Source organism: Genypterus blacodes, unplaced genomic scaffold, assembly GCF_046128005.1.
Source record: "Genypterus blacodes isolate CSIRO-AG114 ecotype Tasmania unplaced genomic scaffold, CSIRO-AGI_Gbla_v1 ptg000045l_1, whole genome shotgun sequence".
NCBI lineage: Eukaryota > Metazoa > Chordata > Actinopteri > Ophidiiformes > Ophidiidae > Genypterus > Genypterus blacodes.
The window spans coordinates 89,416-108,136 of NW_027466858.1; the positions used below are offsets into that span (position 1 = coordinate 89,416).

At 40.1% G+C, this 18,721-nt stretch overlaps 1 protein-coding gene across 1 annotated transcript; it reads left to right on the forward strand.

Moving 5' to 3' along the window:
• Positions 1-2,543: 2,543 nt before the first annotated feature.
• dmrt1 (doublesex and mab-3 related transcription factor 1) lies at positions 2,544-11,398 on the forward strand. The gene is made up of 7 exons (XM_076149354.1): positions 2,544-2,762; positions 3,347-3,518; positions 4,740-4,897; positions 8,837-8,969; positions 10,658-10,899; positions 10,970-11,212; positions 11,393-11,398. The coding sequence occupies exons 1-7, from the start codon at positions 2,544-2,546 to the stop codon at positions 11,396-11,398; spliced, it is 1,173 nt and encodes a 390-aa protein (XP_076005469.1).
• The last annotated feature ends 7,323 nt before the right edge of the window (positions 11,399-18,721 follow it).

Here is an 18,721-nt window from a genome sequence, read left to right on the forward strand (position 1 = left end):
GTTGACGGGAAAGCTTTGCGACACCGGGACACTGAGCACCGGGGACAGAAACACAACAGTCCACAGTGTTGCTTTGGATATGTTGCCTTCAAGGACTCCTCGTAAAGTTTCACTTCTGGGAAATGAACCGTAACTTTGGGCTGGATTGTTGAATTGTTGACATAAGATGTGTTTCCATCAAAGTATATTTATGCGAATGTTGTTATCGAATAGGAAATGCTTGAGTTGGAGATATGATGGAAGCAACAAATATCAAATCCTTTATGAAGACTACCTATATTATGTTTGCTTGAAAGGGATTATGTTAGTTTTATAAAATGAAATGCTGTAAAAAAAAAAAAAAAAAAGCCGATTCAAGTCTCATTTTGAATTTACAAAATATGTCACAACATATTTTCATAATATATATATAATATACGTTTTCTCTGTCTGAGGGTATTTTAATGAGGTTGCCATACAGCGAAAATGTTTCAGTTCTAAAACGTCAGTTATAATGCACAGGGTTAGTTTGGGATTAACAGAGAGAGGGAGCGAGAGAGAGAGAGAGAGAGAGAGAGAGAGAGAGAGAGAGAGAGAGAGAGAGAGAGAGAGAGATCTCAGAGGAAAAAAACAAGCTTCTAAAAACAGACTTCCATCGTACTGTGAAACATGGAGGAGGCTCGGTTTTGTCATGGGGTTGCTTTGCTACATCTGGAACAAAGTGTCTTGGATTTTTGTAGAGCACAATGAAATCAGGAGATTATCAACGCATTCCGGAACAAAACTTGCTGTCCAGTGTCAGAAAGTCATGTCTCAGTCACAGTTCATGGCTCCTCAAACAGGGTAATGACTTTGAAAGTGGAATGAACTCCCAGCTGAGAAGTATAGAAGTCACATTCAGAGCTACAGAAAGAGTTTCATTAATACCCTAATAGAGAGAGAGAGAGAGAGAGAGAGAGAGAGAGAGAGAGAGAGAGAGAGAGAGAGAGAGAGAGAGAGAGAGAGAGAGAGAGAGAGAGAGAGGGTCTTCTTCTCTACAGGACAGGGTCTTCTTCTCTACAACAGGACAGGGTCTTCATCTCTACAGGACAGGGTCTTCATCTGTACAGGACAGGGTCTTCATCTCTACAGGACAGGGTCTTCTTCTCTAAAGGCCAGGGTCTTCATCAGGCTTCCATAAGAACCTATGAGACGAGAGTGCACACTTACTGTCAGACTAATAGAAACGTTAAATCACTATGCGGCTTCATTACTACATTATAATCTATCATTTGTACAGTATATTAGAGTAATAGAGCCAATTGAAGTCGTCAGTGTTGTTACCCAGGCTACAGCATGAAGAGCACACATTATTTGTCCAAAGCAGGTGATTCACTGCCATGTAAATGTCTGACCTTTTAATTGGTAACATTTCATCTACCTCACTTTGGATGCCCGGGCATTTAATTGGGTGCCCACGTGTTTCACTTCACTTCATTCTCCTGCCTATAAAGCCACTTGGCTGATTGACTGACCAGTGCTGAGGTTAATTCAGTAAAGTAGAGTAAATTAATAAGAGTATTAAGTCACCATGATGTTACAAGCAATTCCCTAGGAAAGATCTGAGGAGGGTGCTGCTAGAATATGACAGTAAAACATCATGTTGAGAGAAATGAAATGTGATATATGATGAGAGATAATATAAGACCACAATATGAATTGACTTTGAGTACCACAGACACACTAAAAGCTACTACAGGGAGTTTATAGTAGCTTTTTGTCGTGAGGACTGTGTTGATGCCATGCAGGTGGAGTTTGTTATGAATATACACAATTTTATTTTGTTCATAAATTATCTCAGGGTTTGTATTTCCAGTTTTAGGATAAGATTAAATGTGCTATTTCTTTTAACAATTGTAATTTAGGTGTATGGAGGCCACAATTGGGACAACGTAGTCTCTTTTGGTTTTTATTTTGATATATATATATATAGTGGTTACGTTATAACAGTATTAACACAGAGCAGCTTAGTTTGTTGTGAGACTGTACTTGTGACAAAATGATGTGGTTGTAGCATAATCCATTTTAATCTGTGACTGAGGAACGTTGTTGTCCTAGAAACACAGTGAATGCTCGACACCATGTAGGCCAACATACTTCTCATTTTGGGAAACACATAGTGAGTATTCTGTATTTCTTTGTAATAACAAGGCTTAATTTTCATAATTATATCTGTGGTATCTACATCATCTAAACAAAACAAACTGATGTAGGTCTGTAAACGATGCTGCTACACAATCATTTGGAACTATCAATGATTTGTCTCCTTTCTCCCCTGCTTCCATTTTTGTCCTCCCCTGCATTCAGGAAGGATCCCACGCTTGAAAATGTAATTTAGGGCCGATAGGGACGTGAACTTGGTGCCAAGCTAAAGGCACCAAGGTCACCATCCTCACCCGCCCTAAATTGACTGTAACATGTAGATCTCTGGATGCAGTCCAGCCTAGTAGCTATTGTCTGTGGGTAGATGGTGGGCTGGTCAAACAGCTTCCAACAGATATTTTGGTGTCTTAGCTCATTGTAGCATGAGCATGGACATGCAGAGCAAACAGGTGTCGGAGTGGATCGCATCTATGTCCCCATCCAAAGGCCAGAAAGCTCCCAGGATGCCAAAGTGTTCCCGCTGCAGGAACCACGGCTACGTCTCTGCTCTGAAGGGACACAAGCGCTTCTGCAGCTGGAAAGACTGCCAGTGTCCAAAATGTAAACTGATAGCTGAGAGGCAGAGAGTCATGGCAGCTCAGGTAATGCAAAAGAATCAAGATCTTAATGAAGATGCTACTTTTGAATGTGGTGCATGTTGCCTTTTCCTATTTCTGTCAATGTCTGCTTTAAGGAGAGGCACTTTGTCCTTCTTTTAAACTACTTTGTATTGTTCATTTTCGCTCGTTATCTAAACCGCCACAGTGTTGTAACGTGCAGCGCTATGAGCTAAACTCTTAAGAAGTTTGTCAAAAATTTAGAAAATCTAAAATACATTCACCCCAACAGACATCATTTGTACATTTTCTCCCTAGTTTGTATTTGTTTATTGATCATGCCTATAAAGTATAAATTTGTCACAGTATGGAGATGATTCATGATGAATAACTTCACAAAACACAGCAATGACAAAAACAAATATATTCAAACACTGTAGTTTGTTTGAAACACATCTGTACTGTATGGTTACTCAAGTTTCTCATGTAGTTGTAACATTAAAGATTCGTTTTTCTAGGTTTATAGCTATAAAGGGCATTGATATTGTATCAAGCATGTTTCTGGACTGTGATATGTTGTGGCACCTGTTTTAGTATTCGCATACCGTCATGTTTGTCCTCCATGCCAGGTTGCCCTGCGGCGACAGCAGGCTCAAGAGGAAGAACTTGGGATGTGCAGTGTAGTGGCTGTGTCCGGCCCTGAGATCATGGTGAAAGATGAAGTCACAGAGGAGTGCCTGCACTGTGTGGAGGGACAATCCACGTCTGCTGCATGTGCCTCCTCTTACTTTGCTGTCACAGGTGAGCTGTGGATGAAACTTACTACCTTTGTCATGCCCACATCTGCTGTTTTGTTTATTTGTTTGTTTAGATTGGAGAAAAATTGGTAATATCAAAATCCTTGGAAATACTGCACATTCTTATAATGCAAAATTTACAGACCTACGTGTTAAAACTTGCATGTCATCATTTAGAGTGATATTCAGGGAAAAGCAAGTATCTTTTCCAACTATTACCTAAAACTGTCATACGCTTGCCAGGACATCTCTGATTATTTTTTATAAAACTTATTGTTACATTTCTTGAGACACAATGTTCCCTCCTGGTTGATAGCAACTATGGGAGATGGAATATTTCAGCGGTCAAGGCTGCCCATGTCTCTGGTTTTGCTTTGTGTGTGTGTGTGTGTGTGTGTGTGTGTGTGTGTGTGTGTGTGTGTGTGTGTGTGTGTGTGTGTGTGTGTGTGGAGAGAGGGAGAAAGTGAGAGAACTTGTGAGGTCTCTGGATTAGTGACAGAGAGGACAGGGAAAGGAGAGGAGGTGAGCACACAGTGTTATCACTGATGACGAGAGGCTGACAGACAGCTGATGTCATCGGCTTCTTTGTGTGAGACTGAAAGATCAGGGTCTTCCAGGGAAGAATGTGGCCTTGTTGATAATAAAAGTGAAATGGATGATGAATAATGGCGATTTAAATGGTCAAGACTCAAGATGCTCTCTGATGAAGAGGTGGTACTTCTGTGCTAAAGCTCATATAGGGGATCAGTATTCTGCAAAAACAAGTTTGACATTGTAGAGAACTTGTGTAGGCCTTTGTGTAAAAACAAAAATGTGCAGAAAAGATTTGTACCTTTCACATAAATGTTGAAAACATTTGTTCCTGTAAAAATGTTTTCCAAATATGTAGAAATGATTTTTGTTTGTAGAAACTGTGTGTATTGTGTGTATCTGTCAAACATATTTGTGCTCAGTATGCAAGTGTGTAGACAAGATTTACATTCTACATTCTTGGTGTGCCGACTTGTATATCTTGATTTAAGGGACCACTTCTAACAAAATAAATGAATACATTATGCATTAGTACATAAATGCGTCATCAGCGCCATATTTGTCAGGTAATGCTGAGAATTCCTCCCTGAAACAAAGCAGCCCTCATCAATGTTAACACAGGAATCTGGAGACATATTTGACTCATTTCTTCTTACTGTCATTTGATGTTTAGTCTTTGTATGTTGGTCTCTAGGGAGTCACACCTCATCATCTTACAGACCTTCCACCAATACCAGAGCTCATACCGAGGGAGCATCAGACTTTGCTTTTGACACCTCCAACTACAACTTCTACCAGTCTGCCAGTTACGAACCCTTCTTTGGCAACCTCTACAACTATCAGCAATACCAGGTGACTAGTCATGCTCAACATTTTAAAGCTTTTTGAACATTGTTTGAGATCCTTTAAAAATCTCATTGTAAATCTTTCATCTCTGTCCAAAATATGTCAATTCTAGTCATTATGCTTGGTGGGTGTGGTCAGAGAGGGGCATCCTGCAATCATACTGCAAGTGGATATGCGGAGCAGAAATAGTCACTTTTCTTGTAGCGTTGCGTTCATGATCCCACGGTGCAGGAGAGAGGATGCCTGTTGCAGCTGAAGTCTCCTCTGGTAGGCTGGAAGGCAGAGTGTTGATGATGTTGCTTTATAGAATGACATCTTTGCATAGAAGGTTGTTGAGGACCAATGTAGCTTCCATTGCTGCTTCCTAACACTCTGGACTGATCCGTAGAACATGCCCGTCCAGTCATTCAGGTCCCAATGTGTTCGGCTTGTGGGGGAAAAGAATCCTCAAGAAGGTTGAGTTGCCTCCATCATTGTTTGTGCCAGCATCCACCACCCTGAACTGGAAGTAATCCAGATGATGCTGTATGATAGACTAAATACACACTTTCCATTTATAGCAACGAGGCAGTAAGGAATCCTTTGGTGATTTCTCTCCATCCATCCTTAGCAGGGGTCTCATCTATTCATCCATCAAGATGTGTCCAGATTGCCTCAGACGCCTCTTTGACCACGATGGCCACTGTAGCTACTCCAACTCTACTTGAACGCCATGGTGGAGTAGGAATCACCTGTTGCTAAAAACCTGAAATGCAAAAGATAATCAATTATGATGTTTCTTTCCTTGTGGTGAGGTTAAGAAAAATAGAACTGGAGGGGCAGCACTTGCGTTTTTGTATTTGTGATCTTTGATGTTGGTACAATAGATCAGTGTAAGTTTGATAGCCTGTGTTCTTTTAGCAGTCCTGGAAACCAAAGATAGTTTTTAAAATGTCTGTTGTGTTTGGCATATATAAGTAAAACATAAGTAACATCCACCAATATTTTTTAAAGAAATTATATAAAAAAAATAGTTAAATATTAAAAGTATTTATATTAAAATAGTTCATATTGGTTTAACAGCAAATATGTATATCTTAGCTCCTAATAAACACACACACACACACACCCTTTCACACTCATCTGTTAATTCAAGATTTATGCTAAAATGTATCTTTATTGTGTCAAAAGCAATGAGTTTGTATCCGCGAAGCAAATCAGATCTATAACTCATCGTCGATCTTCTTGAGCGATCTCTGATGAAGTGGTTTAATTTTGATAATAAACACCATACTGCCTCCTTCTCCTCCCCCCCTCACCCCCCCAAACCCATTTCCCCCAGTAGCAACATTTCGTTTTAGGGTCACTGCCTCCGCTAAACTGTCAGCACACAGCACAGCCTGAATTGCAAAGGTTAATGGTATTGTCTGTCGGCAGAAGAACAAACTGCTACGCCTCAGCGCACACTGGAGAAATTGTGCACATTAATGCTAATCAGTTAGCACTCTTTAGCATAATTTAGCCATCCTCCTCCATGATTTATGATATTTTTGGTGAAGTTATCAGGTTGGAAGGGCTACGTGCTACGGTTATTCAAATAAAGTGCTGATTATTTTTGAAAGGTATCGACAACGGTCTACATTTCCATGCCACAAATTTACAGTTTGAACCTGGAAATTTAATGTTTTATAGAAACGAATCAAACAATAGAACAGAATACATGTTTTTTTGTCCGGTATATATATAGTATATAAAATTGTCTTTAGGTCACCAAGACAGAAAATCCTAACAATAAAACAAATGAAAACAGTACAGAAAAAGGCACAAGAAAACTAAAAAAGTATAAGCATTATTTAATTAAACCAAAAAAAATTCTTGTCAGGATGATCTGGACTTTATTCCTTCCAAATGGGTGGAATCTGCTCAATACAGAACAAGATCTGAGGGTCAGCTTTAAAACAAGCCAGCCTTCATCATCATCATCATCATCATCATAAAAAAAGGACATTTGCTTACACCCATGACCAACATTTATATTTGTTTTTGTTCATTTTAATTGGAGTCACTGTTGTGTTACAGCAGTCTGACAGTTACATAAGCTGTGTTTATCTAGAGCAAATTGTTTGGACTAGTTTGCTCCTTTTACAGTACAATTAAAGACACATTTAGTATATTTTATTTTTTACAGCAAAGTGCGATGTATGCAAAGGTCAATAGGTCAAGTTATTGCAGCAGTAAATTATAAATGTATTCCTCTGGTACCTAAGTTGTTTTAATAAGCACAGCAAAATGGAGTATTTGCTCAAAACAACACCAAAAATATTATCAAAATATAAAATAAAAGCATGTTGGATTTAATTGAGTGGTGAGTGAGTCCCTGTTTCTAATCTTTTGTGTAGAAGATGTGTTGTTGTGTAGCAGCACTGTGGTCTTTATCAGTGTGAGGCCATCTACCTTCTCCTCTCCTCTCTTGTGTTCTCATTGGACCTGAGCTGTCATGCAGGTGGTTGATGATGATAATAATATAAGGGTGGTGTGGAGCTCCAGACAGGAGATGGTGCCAGATAAGAGGACACGCAAATACACACACACACACACACACACACACACACACACACACACACACACACACACACACACACACCACATAAACGTCACATATTACCTTGAACCTTTTTAAAACTCTCTATTCTTTATATGTATTTTATGTACAATGGTTTATTTCTTTCTGCGTGTTGTGTCTTAATGTGTTACATTCTTGTATCACAAGTTAAATACTGCAACAAATTTCCCTCTAGACCACAATTTCAGTGGCCTACAGATACAGTGATAGTGAGAGATACAATCCATCAGCAGGAACATCTTCTGTATGGAGAAGAACGTCAGCATTCAAAATGTTTAATTTGAAGATGCAAAATATTACTTTCCCCAATTATTATCTCCTAAACTGTAGAATAATTATAAAATGACAATTGTGTTATATTTATATTTATATTTATATTTATATTGAATATTCATAAATGATGTATTCCGCAATTTTACATCCCTGATTTTATACTGCATGTTTGCAAATCTTTTATGCATGTTTCCTTTAAATACGACAAAACTTACCATTTACCGACTTCCACCCCAGACGGTTTTGTTTGATTCTGCACTTTAAGACTCCGGTCCAATCTCTATTGTATTTGTCAAGGCCTTATACAAGAGCTGAGTGTAGCTTAAATAACAGTTTATGAAGCTGTCTGAGAATTGATGGTGTGGACAATATGGGGGTGACATATTATGGGCTGACAGAAATCAAAATCCATAAAAGTGAAATTGAAAACCTTCTGCGAGGCGGCCTTGCTCAGGAGCAGACAACTCATTTTAAAGTTTTCACAGGACTAGAGAAAGCCAGTGCTGGATGTTGAGGTCCATTTTTTACCATATAGGCCACGCACCTGTGAATTGAACCATTGATAATTTTCAGTCTCTTTTTTATTCTTCCTTATGCCCTGGATTAGGTGTTTAAAGTGTGATCCAGAAAGATGGTTTGCACTTCAACCCACAATGTGGAAGCAGTCTGGAAAATAATAGAGTGAATGTGGGCTAAACAATAATCTGTGATGTTGGTATTGAAACGTTCAATTATCAATAATCAAAATGTGTCTGTGTCTGTGTCTGTGTCTGTGTCTGTGTGTGTGTGTGTGTGTGTGCCTGTGTGTCTGTGTGTCTGTGTGTGTGTGTGTGTGTGTGTGTGTGTGTGTGTGTACAGTATATACATACACACATACACAGATTAAAAAATATAAATAAATTAACATTATGCATTATTTTAAATCCCGTTTCATTGTAGCTAAATATACCTTTCAACTTGTTTCTATGTGACGCACATTGAGTCTTCCTCCGATATAAAATGTGCCTGATAAATAGAATTGTCTTGTCTTGTCTGTGTTATAGTATTTGTGTGTCTTCATTCTAACCCAGATGCCCCACAGTGACGCCTGCATGCCTCCCATGCAGGCCATGCCGTCCTACTCAGGCACCTACATGACTCAGGGCCTGGGCTCCACTGCCTGTGGCCCTCCCACCTTCACCTTCGAGGAGAACAAGGCAACCTGTAAGTTAAACACACGCACACGCACACACACACACACACACACAGGCACACACACGCACTGTCCAGACACTGTAAACTAAGTAGACAACAGAAAGGCTGTGTTCATTGGATCAGGTCGATGAAGATGAAACTCACTCACTCTGACTGTTTACAAAAAAACTTTGATTTCCAATTTATATTTTGGAGCTCTCCTTTTCAATTTAAATGGCGTGAATAGTTACAATAATCTGTGCAAGACTTTTGGGGTTGGAATCTGATTTGTTTCTCCATCAGTCAGTATTTCCTGATTGCAGCTGGATGATTGCACTCTTTTCTTTGTCTATATCAGCCATGGTGGCTTTTACTGCTTCTGCCAACTATCCAGGTTTCTTTTCTTTTCTTTCTTTTCTCTTCCTTAAAAAGCAAAGATTTTAACCCTTACATAAAATCAAGCTTTAACAGGTCTCACCCTGCTTATCTAGAATGCAGTATAGTATCAGATATCTGTGATTGTGCTGCTCCTGCAAAACACAGAAGCTGTCCAAACTACCATAAAAAGGATATCATAGGCTCTTAACTGAAAGAGAATGCTGGCTACTAGGATTACTGTTTATTTTAATACTGTAAACTAAAGTGACCTTTTAACAAGATACTTAAAAAAGGAACAAAACTTTACGCAGCATAATCTACTTCTTTGCTCAGTCCAGTATGTTCATCCATCAACACCCATGTGTATTACCAAAATAAAGCTCTTTATCTTCCTTTGGTCAGCTCTACCGGTGGCTCGCTCTATTTCTTTGATAATCTGTTATTTTTGCAGCATCATCATTGTTTTTTCACTGAATCAGACACCGCTGGGATCAGAAACCCAAAGATCCCTGCGTCTCTCCTTCTACCTGTATTTGTTTATGACTTTCACCTGTCCGTTTCCTGTGAGGGTCCCATGTCAGCCTCCTGCCAAGATTTGTAATGCTCCATTACAAGACAATAACCCTGTCAGTGGGTGGTCCCATATGTGGTGAAGACTCTGACTCCAAAACAATAAAAACAAATCTTCTAAACAAAGAACATAGGGGTTAAATGTGTTCTTTCCCTGTGATTCTTCCCATAATGTGATTTAATAATGAGTAGAGTGAACTTCAAAATAATAACTTCTTCATTATTTCTTCCACCGAGTCAAGGGGTGAGGTTTGTGTGAATCTGGTTCATCCTTCTCCTGATTGTTCTTTATTTAGGCTATAGAGAAAACTCCATCTTTGCTTCTGTGAACCATTTTAACCTGTGTGTGTGTGTAATGGTTTGTGCTGGACTGAAGTGGCCTCAGCGGTGGCCTCAGTGGCTCTCTCATATCCTATGCACTCAGTCAACAAAACCAAGCTTGGTTGAAGTCATGCTGTATGTTTTATGTGGAAATGGAATATTGAACTTAATATTCATAGTTTTTGTTTCTCTCTAAAACACAGTTGTTCTCGGTTTATAAGTAACTTTAAATCGTAACTTGCCATAAAGACGGTGTAGTATGTGAGGACAATCTGGATCATATTTACATTTACACACGTATCCACTTTGACATACAGGCACTGTAACTGAAGAACGTGTTTCACTCTATATTCAAAATTCATTTATTCATAAAAGCACCAATGCAAGATGCAGCCATACTCCACTGCACCTTCCTGGGATTGTGATCATGGTGTTCCTCTGGATGGAAGTCCAGGAGGAGGAAATAAGTGCGAGTAGTGAGCACACACAAGCCCTCCCCATCTACCTGGCTGCCAAACAGCACCTGTCAGATTTATCTCCCTCCCAGGATCGGGCTAATCAGTTGGCCAAATACAGAGATCCAAATAACCTTCAAGACTGCCATGCTGTCCTTTCCCCTCCTCGCCTCGTCCTCCGTCAGCATCCTCCCCCCTCTGCAGACCTGTCTCCGCAAAATTGCCTTCTGGAGTTAGTGAGCGGGAACAGTTAAGATTTACAAACAATGATGAAGCTTGTCATGCGTCTTTCTCCATCCGTCACAGCGGGCCAGGCGGAGCTGTTGGGAGAGCCGTCCTGGTGTTCTTCATAAAAGCCAGCTCTGTGTGAAATACGCCCCCGGCTGGCCTGTTTACAGCTCCACGCTCATCAGCAGCCCCACTGCCGTAAATTGCCAAGCGGGAGGTGACGGCGCAGTCCATCAAACTCCCACCCCATCTCGCTGCTCTCCCAACATCTCGCCCTCACACTATCCACCCCCCCTCCCCTCCACACACCGACAGAGGCACGTACACCAGACACACACACAGTTTCTCTTCAGCCGCTCAGCCTGCTTCCTTATAGGATCAAATCAGATGAGCTGCCTCCAAAGAGTTATGGCTGCTTCAGTCTTACAGGAGACAGCTGTCTGTCAATGTTAAACGCTTTTGTTTTTGCTCTATTTTCTTACCCTTGCCTATACTTTCCAGATTTAAGAAGTCTTCAAAGTTCTCAGCTGTTTGCCACTGCAGCAATCCTGGCTTTTCGTGTTCATCTTTATGTGATTCATTCTTAAGTCAGACCCCCACAAATTGTGTGTAGCTTCACTGGCTATACATTTGTCTGTTTTGTTATATTGGTGTCAGCACAGAGCGTACAGTCATTTAAATGCAAATCAGATTGTTGAGGTATTGCCTACTAATCAATAGACCTGTGTGAGCCCATTATGTTAGAAATCCATTACTATCTTTCAAGATGATATTCTATTGATTTCCTTGCTTCAGTCCTTACAGTACTGGTCGCCAAAGTGAGTTACTGCGTATAAACTCTGGCGTCTCAGGTTCTCCTTCTCCTCTGATAGAAAAGGAAAGAAAAAACACAACAACAGAGAGATTTTTGTCAATAAGTTTCTTTGTTTCGTGTGTAAAATGGGCTTCACCTGCTTTCAGATCCGATTACTTCAAATTTGCACTTGCTCACACTCACACACTTTCTGTCAGACGCACACACACACACACAGTCGCATGAAGAAGCCCTTTGACACTACGGGTGTGTGTCATGTGTGATGTTTTTGCACACACCCACAGCCACACTAATGCTAGAGTTGTCAGAGGGAGCTCTCACTCGTTTGGATTTATTGAACTCCTAACAAATTGTATTACTAACCCAAGAGTTGAGCTCTTAAACTGTTTCATATCATGTAACAGCAAGAGGCAATGCTCCTGGTCGGGTCCATGCTGAGGACATCACACTTACACAACTCACTGCGCAGAGAAAAGCAAGGGACCCAAAGAAGAGCCTTAGTTTAGATTCAGATGTAATCCATTATAGGACAAAGTATAATAATCAAACATCATTAACAGAAGTTCCGTTGAAATTAAGTTGAGAATCTATCCTCGTTTATGTTTGATGTTGTGTTTTAATTTGTGCAGAATTTGTATTTAAGAGTGGAAAGGGTCCAGTAATGCTTTGATCCATGATGTCATGAATGTAATAGTTAAGAGGTTTTAGTAGCGTTCTATTCTTTTCGGTTTTTCCACTTAAAGGCTGTTTGGTCATTTCTGTTTGATGACTTTGATGAAGGGCTTGAAACCTTCTCATTCACCTTGTTGCTTCACGTCTTGTCTTTAGATGAAGTTGTGCCAGACCCTGACTTTGAATTTCTATTTTACACCGGCTCTCAAATATGCAGTAGTTCATAAAAATCTACTGAAATATTTTACTATATTTAAAATTTTCTTTCACCATTCGGAACTCTGTGATTCCTCAGCAATTGACAATAAAAGCCAGATGATCTGATCCCTTTTTCAGAAAATAAATGCCTTTAGGCTGCACTGAACGCAAACTGTAACTAAGAATCATCTGGATAGCAAAGTGCCCCTGATCGGGTCCATCCAGGCCCCAGAGGGCCTCGTTCAAGCAGCTGATTGAATGTCTCTGCTGGTTTATGGATGGAGCAGAAACATCCTGTGTGACCTGTCTTGCCCACTCTGCCCTTGTGCTAAGTGTCCTCATAGCCTCTGGTCTATGGATGAGCTAAATACCAGGGTAATTGTCTGCTCAGGGCAAAAGCAGCATTGTAATGTGTTGTACAACATCACCATTAATACTGGCCTGGGGCTGGGGACATATTAAATGGTCAGGGCAGTATAGTTTATATCCTCTTACCTGCCCTCTATTTCCTGTCTCACAGACATAAACAGAGAGAGAGAGAGAGAGAGAGAGAGAGAGAGAGAGAGAGAGACACTTGAAGTACTTGAAGAGTAAAGACATGAAAAGGGCTCAACACAGGCTTTCAGGATGCTTTGGGGTTTTCACCTAAAAACCCAGTTGTGTTTGTGCATTTGATACATCACATTACATCACATTACATTACAAGCATTTGGCAGACACTTTTATCCAAAGCGACTTACATTACATTACCACCTAGTAAGTTACAGAGGGGGGAGCACTCGAGGGTTCGGTGCCTTGCTCAGGGGCACCTCGGCAGGGACTCGAATTGGCAACCATCCGGTTTCCAAGCAGAAACTCTACCACTGAGCCACTGCCTCTACGTTTTAAAGCCTGCTGTACCAGTGGCTCAGTGGCTCACACTCGCCCAGTGACTGCCTGATGGGCTACAAGCAACCCCACAACCCTATGAGGAGAAGCAGCTATATGAAAAATGACAGAATGAATGAACCTGCTGTGACTGACTTCTACTGTTCCCACAGACACACACACATCCATGGCAGAGTTTTATTATGGCTTTACTTCATGAATCCAAAAAATATCTTAACTACAGCAATGATGCTAATGTTACTTAAATGAGGCAGTTGCCAGGCACCTCCTCCTCCATTGCACCCCCTCCCCTTCCTGGGACAACACGGCCCCCAGCCCCATGTTTGGCGGATGTCTAGACTGCAGGCAGGCCAGTCTAACACCTGCACTGTTATAATACCAAAATCTATTACTACTTACATGTGCAGAGAGTGGCTGTGGCTTGTCTTGCTTAAATAAGCAGGAACGTCTGAAAGGCAGCATATGTTGTTTCAAAATGCATATCATCTCTTCAGCATTAACGGTCCCTTCACAGATGTGCGAGTCAGACAGACCATGGGCTCTAACACACCATGACAGATGCTGGCTTTTCAACTCTGTGTTGGAAACAAAGAGATTTGTCAGGATTCTCATTCAATTCTTTCAATGATATGATGGACTGTAGATGGAGGAATCGCTAAATTCACACTGTTTTATGCAATTTTTTGTACCTGGCACCAACCATCCTTACCTTTCATGGATGATCATTTTATACCAGATCACTATGACATCTGTTTCCTATTAACCTGTTTACCTGTGGAATGTTTCGGAGCATTCCTTAACATTCCCAGTCTTACAATGCTCCTGTCACAACTTTTTTAGGAACATGTGGCAGGCATAACATTTAGAACGAGTGAATATTTACACAAAAAAAATTAAGTTGATCAGTTGAAAACATAATTAACCTTGAATTTGTGCTGTTTTCATTTAAATACAGGTAGAAGAAAATCGTTGCTTTCTGTCTCGTGTTTGCCTTTCACAGCCTGTCTCATCGTGGAATCGTGTTTTGTATTGGGCCAAACTTAGAGCTCAACAATTATTTTGAAAACTCAACAATATTGGCAAGCAGGCTTGACTTGGAACGGATGCTTCTAGTGGAAGTATCTTGTGTGTTTGTGACTGTGCGTGTGCATTTGTGCGTTGTTCTGCCATCATGTGTGGGTGCACAGGAGGTCCACTGTACTGTGGACAGGGAAACATTACATAGACAACACACACACAATTATAACAGAGAACATTGTCAGTGCTTTCTTTATTCAGTGTTTGAAACTCAAAATGTTTGCTGTCTCACCTCACTCAGACAGGCTGGCATGAGAAACTATTGTCCCTTGAATAAAGCAGGGCAGTGATAAGACTTCACATTTCAACTCAACATATACTCACAAACATACAAACACACACCGTATGTATAGTATATATATGTGGTCCTCTTCTCACTTGCTATGACTCTCTTGTTGAAAATATAATGATAGAAAGATTGTGCACATATTGATTTGCCACCCCAGCTTATTATTGTATATCCATAACGTTTTAGGTCAGAAAGCACAACAATAGAGTGACAGGTAATTCTTTAAGTTGATGGGGCACAGTAGCTGAGATAGAGCTTCAGCATAGCGATGAGGGCTGTGTCACGCCTTCCTCTGCACTCATTCTCACTGGGGACAGAATGGTTAACAATGCAGGACCAGAGGATCATCGCTCCTTAATTAGCCTTTGACCCCTGCACTGATGCCTTCTGTCACCTTGTGCCACGTTGGCTCTGCACTCCCTCTGCTTCCATAGCAAACCAATAATGGGTGTTTAAGTGTTTTCTAACCCTGAGTAAAGCTGGGAGAGATTCTTTGAAGACCTCGCTGCAGCTCTACATGAGGGAGATAAGTAGTTTAAAAGGTTTTTAGGTTGTTCAAATACTATTCAATGACATTTCTCCATATGATTATACAATATGATTTTTTTTTGTCTTTTACAGGAATAGCTGTTAAAATAGATTGATTGTGATTTCACAGAGACCTCACATGAAAAAAGGTCGTTATGCAACTTTCCATCATTGTTGTGAGTCTATACTGGTATCACATCTGAGTGACATCACAGAAGGCTGACTTTAAACATTGGGCTCTAAGGTCTGTGGTGTAAGGCTCCATTGTTCAACATTGGGTGTTAAAAGTCTTCATGCTTGTCTCCTCTGACTTTTCTGGGCCATTAAGTCCTGCTTCTCGCCAGATGATGAGTCTGACAGGCTTTTTCTTTTCAGAGAGGGGCGTGTCCATCTCTACACGGTCATCCTCAGATAGAGCTGGGCCCATATGGGACCATCTGATTCTGGCCAGGGACACAACTGGTCACAGTCTTATTGAGATACTCCTCACACCATTTTCACAGGGACTATTTCATTTCAGGCAACCTTGCCATGTGACAGGCAGCCCTTCATCCTTCAGATTGAATTTTTGCTTGACTGAAAATACATTCCACTAAGCGGAGAGGGAGGACACATTCAAGAAGTGTGTTGTGTTTAAGTCACTCCAAACATGTGGAACAAAAACTGTTGAACAATAATCTATTAAGATTACAATTATATGCTATGCTATGTTTTGTTATCAAATTTGAAGTAAGATATTGCTGTTTGTGTATATAAAACCAGTATAGAGCTAACACAGAAAGATAAAGATTTAAAGATAAAGTTCTTATGCACAAATATTGTATTTCTACTTAACTCATTAATATTTGATTACAACATTTTTTTGATTGGTAAATATTGTTGAATATTTTGACTCAATTAATGAAACGTTATTACAAATAGGTTTCCATTAGGGTGTGTGTGTGTGTGTGTGTGTGTGTGTGTGTGTGTGTGTGTGTGTGTGTGTGTGTGTGTGCGTGCGTGTGTGTGTGTGTGTGTGTGTGTGTTATATCTACCCTCATGACCCCTGTGTAAGGTGGGTGAGTGTATGAAACCCATAGAGTACTTATCCCCAGTGGATCAGACTGAATTACCATCTCCCTCACATCTGGGCTTTTGTTTCCCCTTTCCCAAGGAATGATTGTGCCTCCATCCACTCCCTCCCTCTCTTAACAAGACAAGGGGGAGGTTTAAAAAAGCTTCCTATTGTTATTCCACACAAAGAGTGTTTAATAGTTTGGAAATCTTATATAGAGTGCTGAATGACAGAGAAAAGGGCAAAAGTTCATTCATCATCCCCAGCAGAGCAGGTAAAGGCTGCAGTGTTGCAAAGCCATTTTCTACATAGTGTTTATAAAATTGCAATGTATAATATAATGAGGATGCAGTAGCTGAAGTTATGTTGGCATGTGTTACATACAGATGTGGCTCAAACTGTTAACCCTTAAACCCTTTACCCTAAAATAAAACCCACAGTTTAAGATTTAAGAAGTGTAAGGCTCATGGGACCACCGCCCTTAATGAGACCACAAGAGGACAATTGACCCCAGATTGTACAGGGGTGGTGTGGATGGTGGAAAAAGAAGTAAATAAAACTTAAATAATACAGATAAAGCTGACATTCAGGATCGAGGTAGAGCCTTCTGAATGAAAGTGGACTCCTGGAAGAAGTGGACGGAAGTACAAATGCCGCAGTAAAAGCTCAGTTATGTCATGGGGTTGCTTCAGTGGGTGTGGCACAAGGTGTCTCAAATCAGTGCAGGGCTCCATAAAATCAGATTGCTATCAAGGGATTCTGGAGTGAAACTTTCTGCCTCAGAAAGCTCTGACACCATATCGTAATCAATCAGGCTGCGTACAAAATGTTGTGTGTGTGTGTGTGTGTGTGTGTCTCTCTCTCTGCAGCAATAGTGACGGTGTGAGAAAGTAAGGCACTTGCTCACGTCACAGTTTCCTCGTCTCCTTATGCATCTAGTCCACATGTGTCTAAAATTTCCTAGGTCTCATTAATATTTATTTCCTTTTTCTCTTTCTTTTTCTTTTTAATAAAACACGATTATACATTGCTGTATTTTTCACAGTAAATCATAAAACATCTATGTATTGCAGTCAAATTGACTTCACAGTAATATTGAATTTAAATTAATATTACCTTTATTATTATTATACATATTTTCTTTTTTATTATTATAATACTTCTATTTGATTTTAATTAATTAGATATATTTTGATTTAAATAATTCATTGAAAATACTGCTTTAAATATTTTAATGCTCAGTCAGTTGTATGCATAAGTATGATATGTATGCATTATGATAAGATAAATGAAAAGATAAATTTGGATTTAAATTGAACAGAAAAATATTTATTGACATTAGTTTATGGTCATTTTACAGTAAAACCCTTTTGTAACTATATTGTAGCGTCCCGCCGCCGCTGAGATCATTCTCCCAGCAGGCCTTGCAGCAACAGGGTTAGGGCTAACCCCTGTCCCTCCAGGCCACAAGGTTGCAATGTATTTGTTGTGTACATCTGTTCAGGTTGTGCCAAAAAAATCTGCTTCCTTAGCAAAAGTACCGTATACATGCCCATTGAAACAATTGTTGGGAATTCTCACCACAGATATTATGGCACTCCATGAGTACCACAACATATGGACTCTATGGTTTTGTTGATGTAAGACCTTTAGCCCAACCTGTTGGGATTTCCTTCACGTGGAAGTCATTGTGGCATGTAAGGTGGCTTATCTTTATTACACATTATTATCTGTATTAGTGCAACAAATATATATATCTTCTGACCTGCCTGGTCCACAAGCTGCAGGTTTTCAAAAGACATGGAAGTGACAGAGAGCAGTGCATAGGCTACATGTAGGAGGGTCTTTAATTGTGTTTGTGCAGTTTATTTTATGGCTCCTCTCATGGTTGCTCAATTGAAAATGTTGATAGAGCCCTACCACTTCTGATGATCATTAAGAACTATGTGCCCAGTTTACTGATCCCCAACCAGAATGAATAGAGACCACCAATATAATTAACAGGTGGGCAATGTCTAATTGAGAACATCGTTTTCTCTGCTGTTTTGGAGTATTGACATTAATCTGTATTAAACAAGAAAGCCATGGATAATTGAATGTGTCGTGATTTAACACCCCCAGTGAAACTGACATGCAGTCACATTCAGCCTTTAATTACATCATAGATTTCTTGCTGATGAACAGCCTGAGAATTAACAGTGAACACGCTTATTCACAGTGGATCGCTGCCCCCACTCACATGCTATTATTGCTGTACAAGTAAACCACTGGGGGGAAAACTGTGTGAACTTAGCTACACAAACATTAGTG

Excerpts from the sequence above, each read along its gene's own strand:
- dmrt1 (XM_076149354.1), top strand. The coding sequence starts at position 2,544 with ATGAGCATGGACATGCAGAGCAAACAGGTGTCGGAGTGGATCGCATCT. Across the intron at positions 8,970-10,657 it reads CGAGGAGAACAAGGCAACCT|TCCAGGAGGAGGAAATAAGT; the intron begins GTAAGTTAAACA and ends TCTGGATGGAAG. Across the intron at positions 10,900-10,969 it reads AAAATTGCCTTCTGGAGTTA|CGGGCCAGGCGGAGCTGTTG; the intron begins GTGAGCGGGAAC and ends CATCCGTCACAG.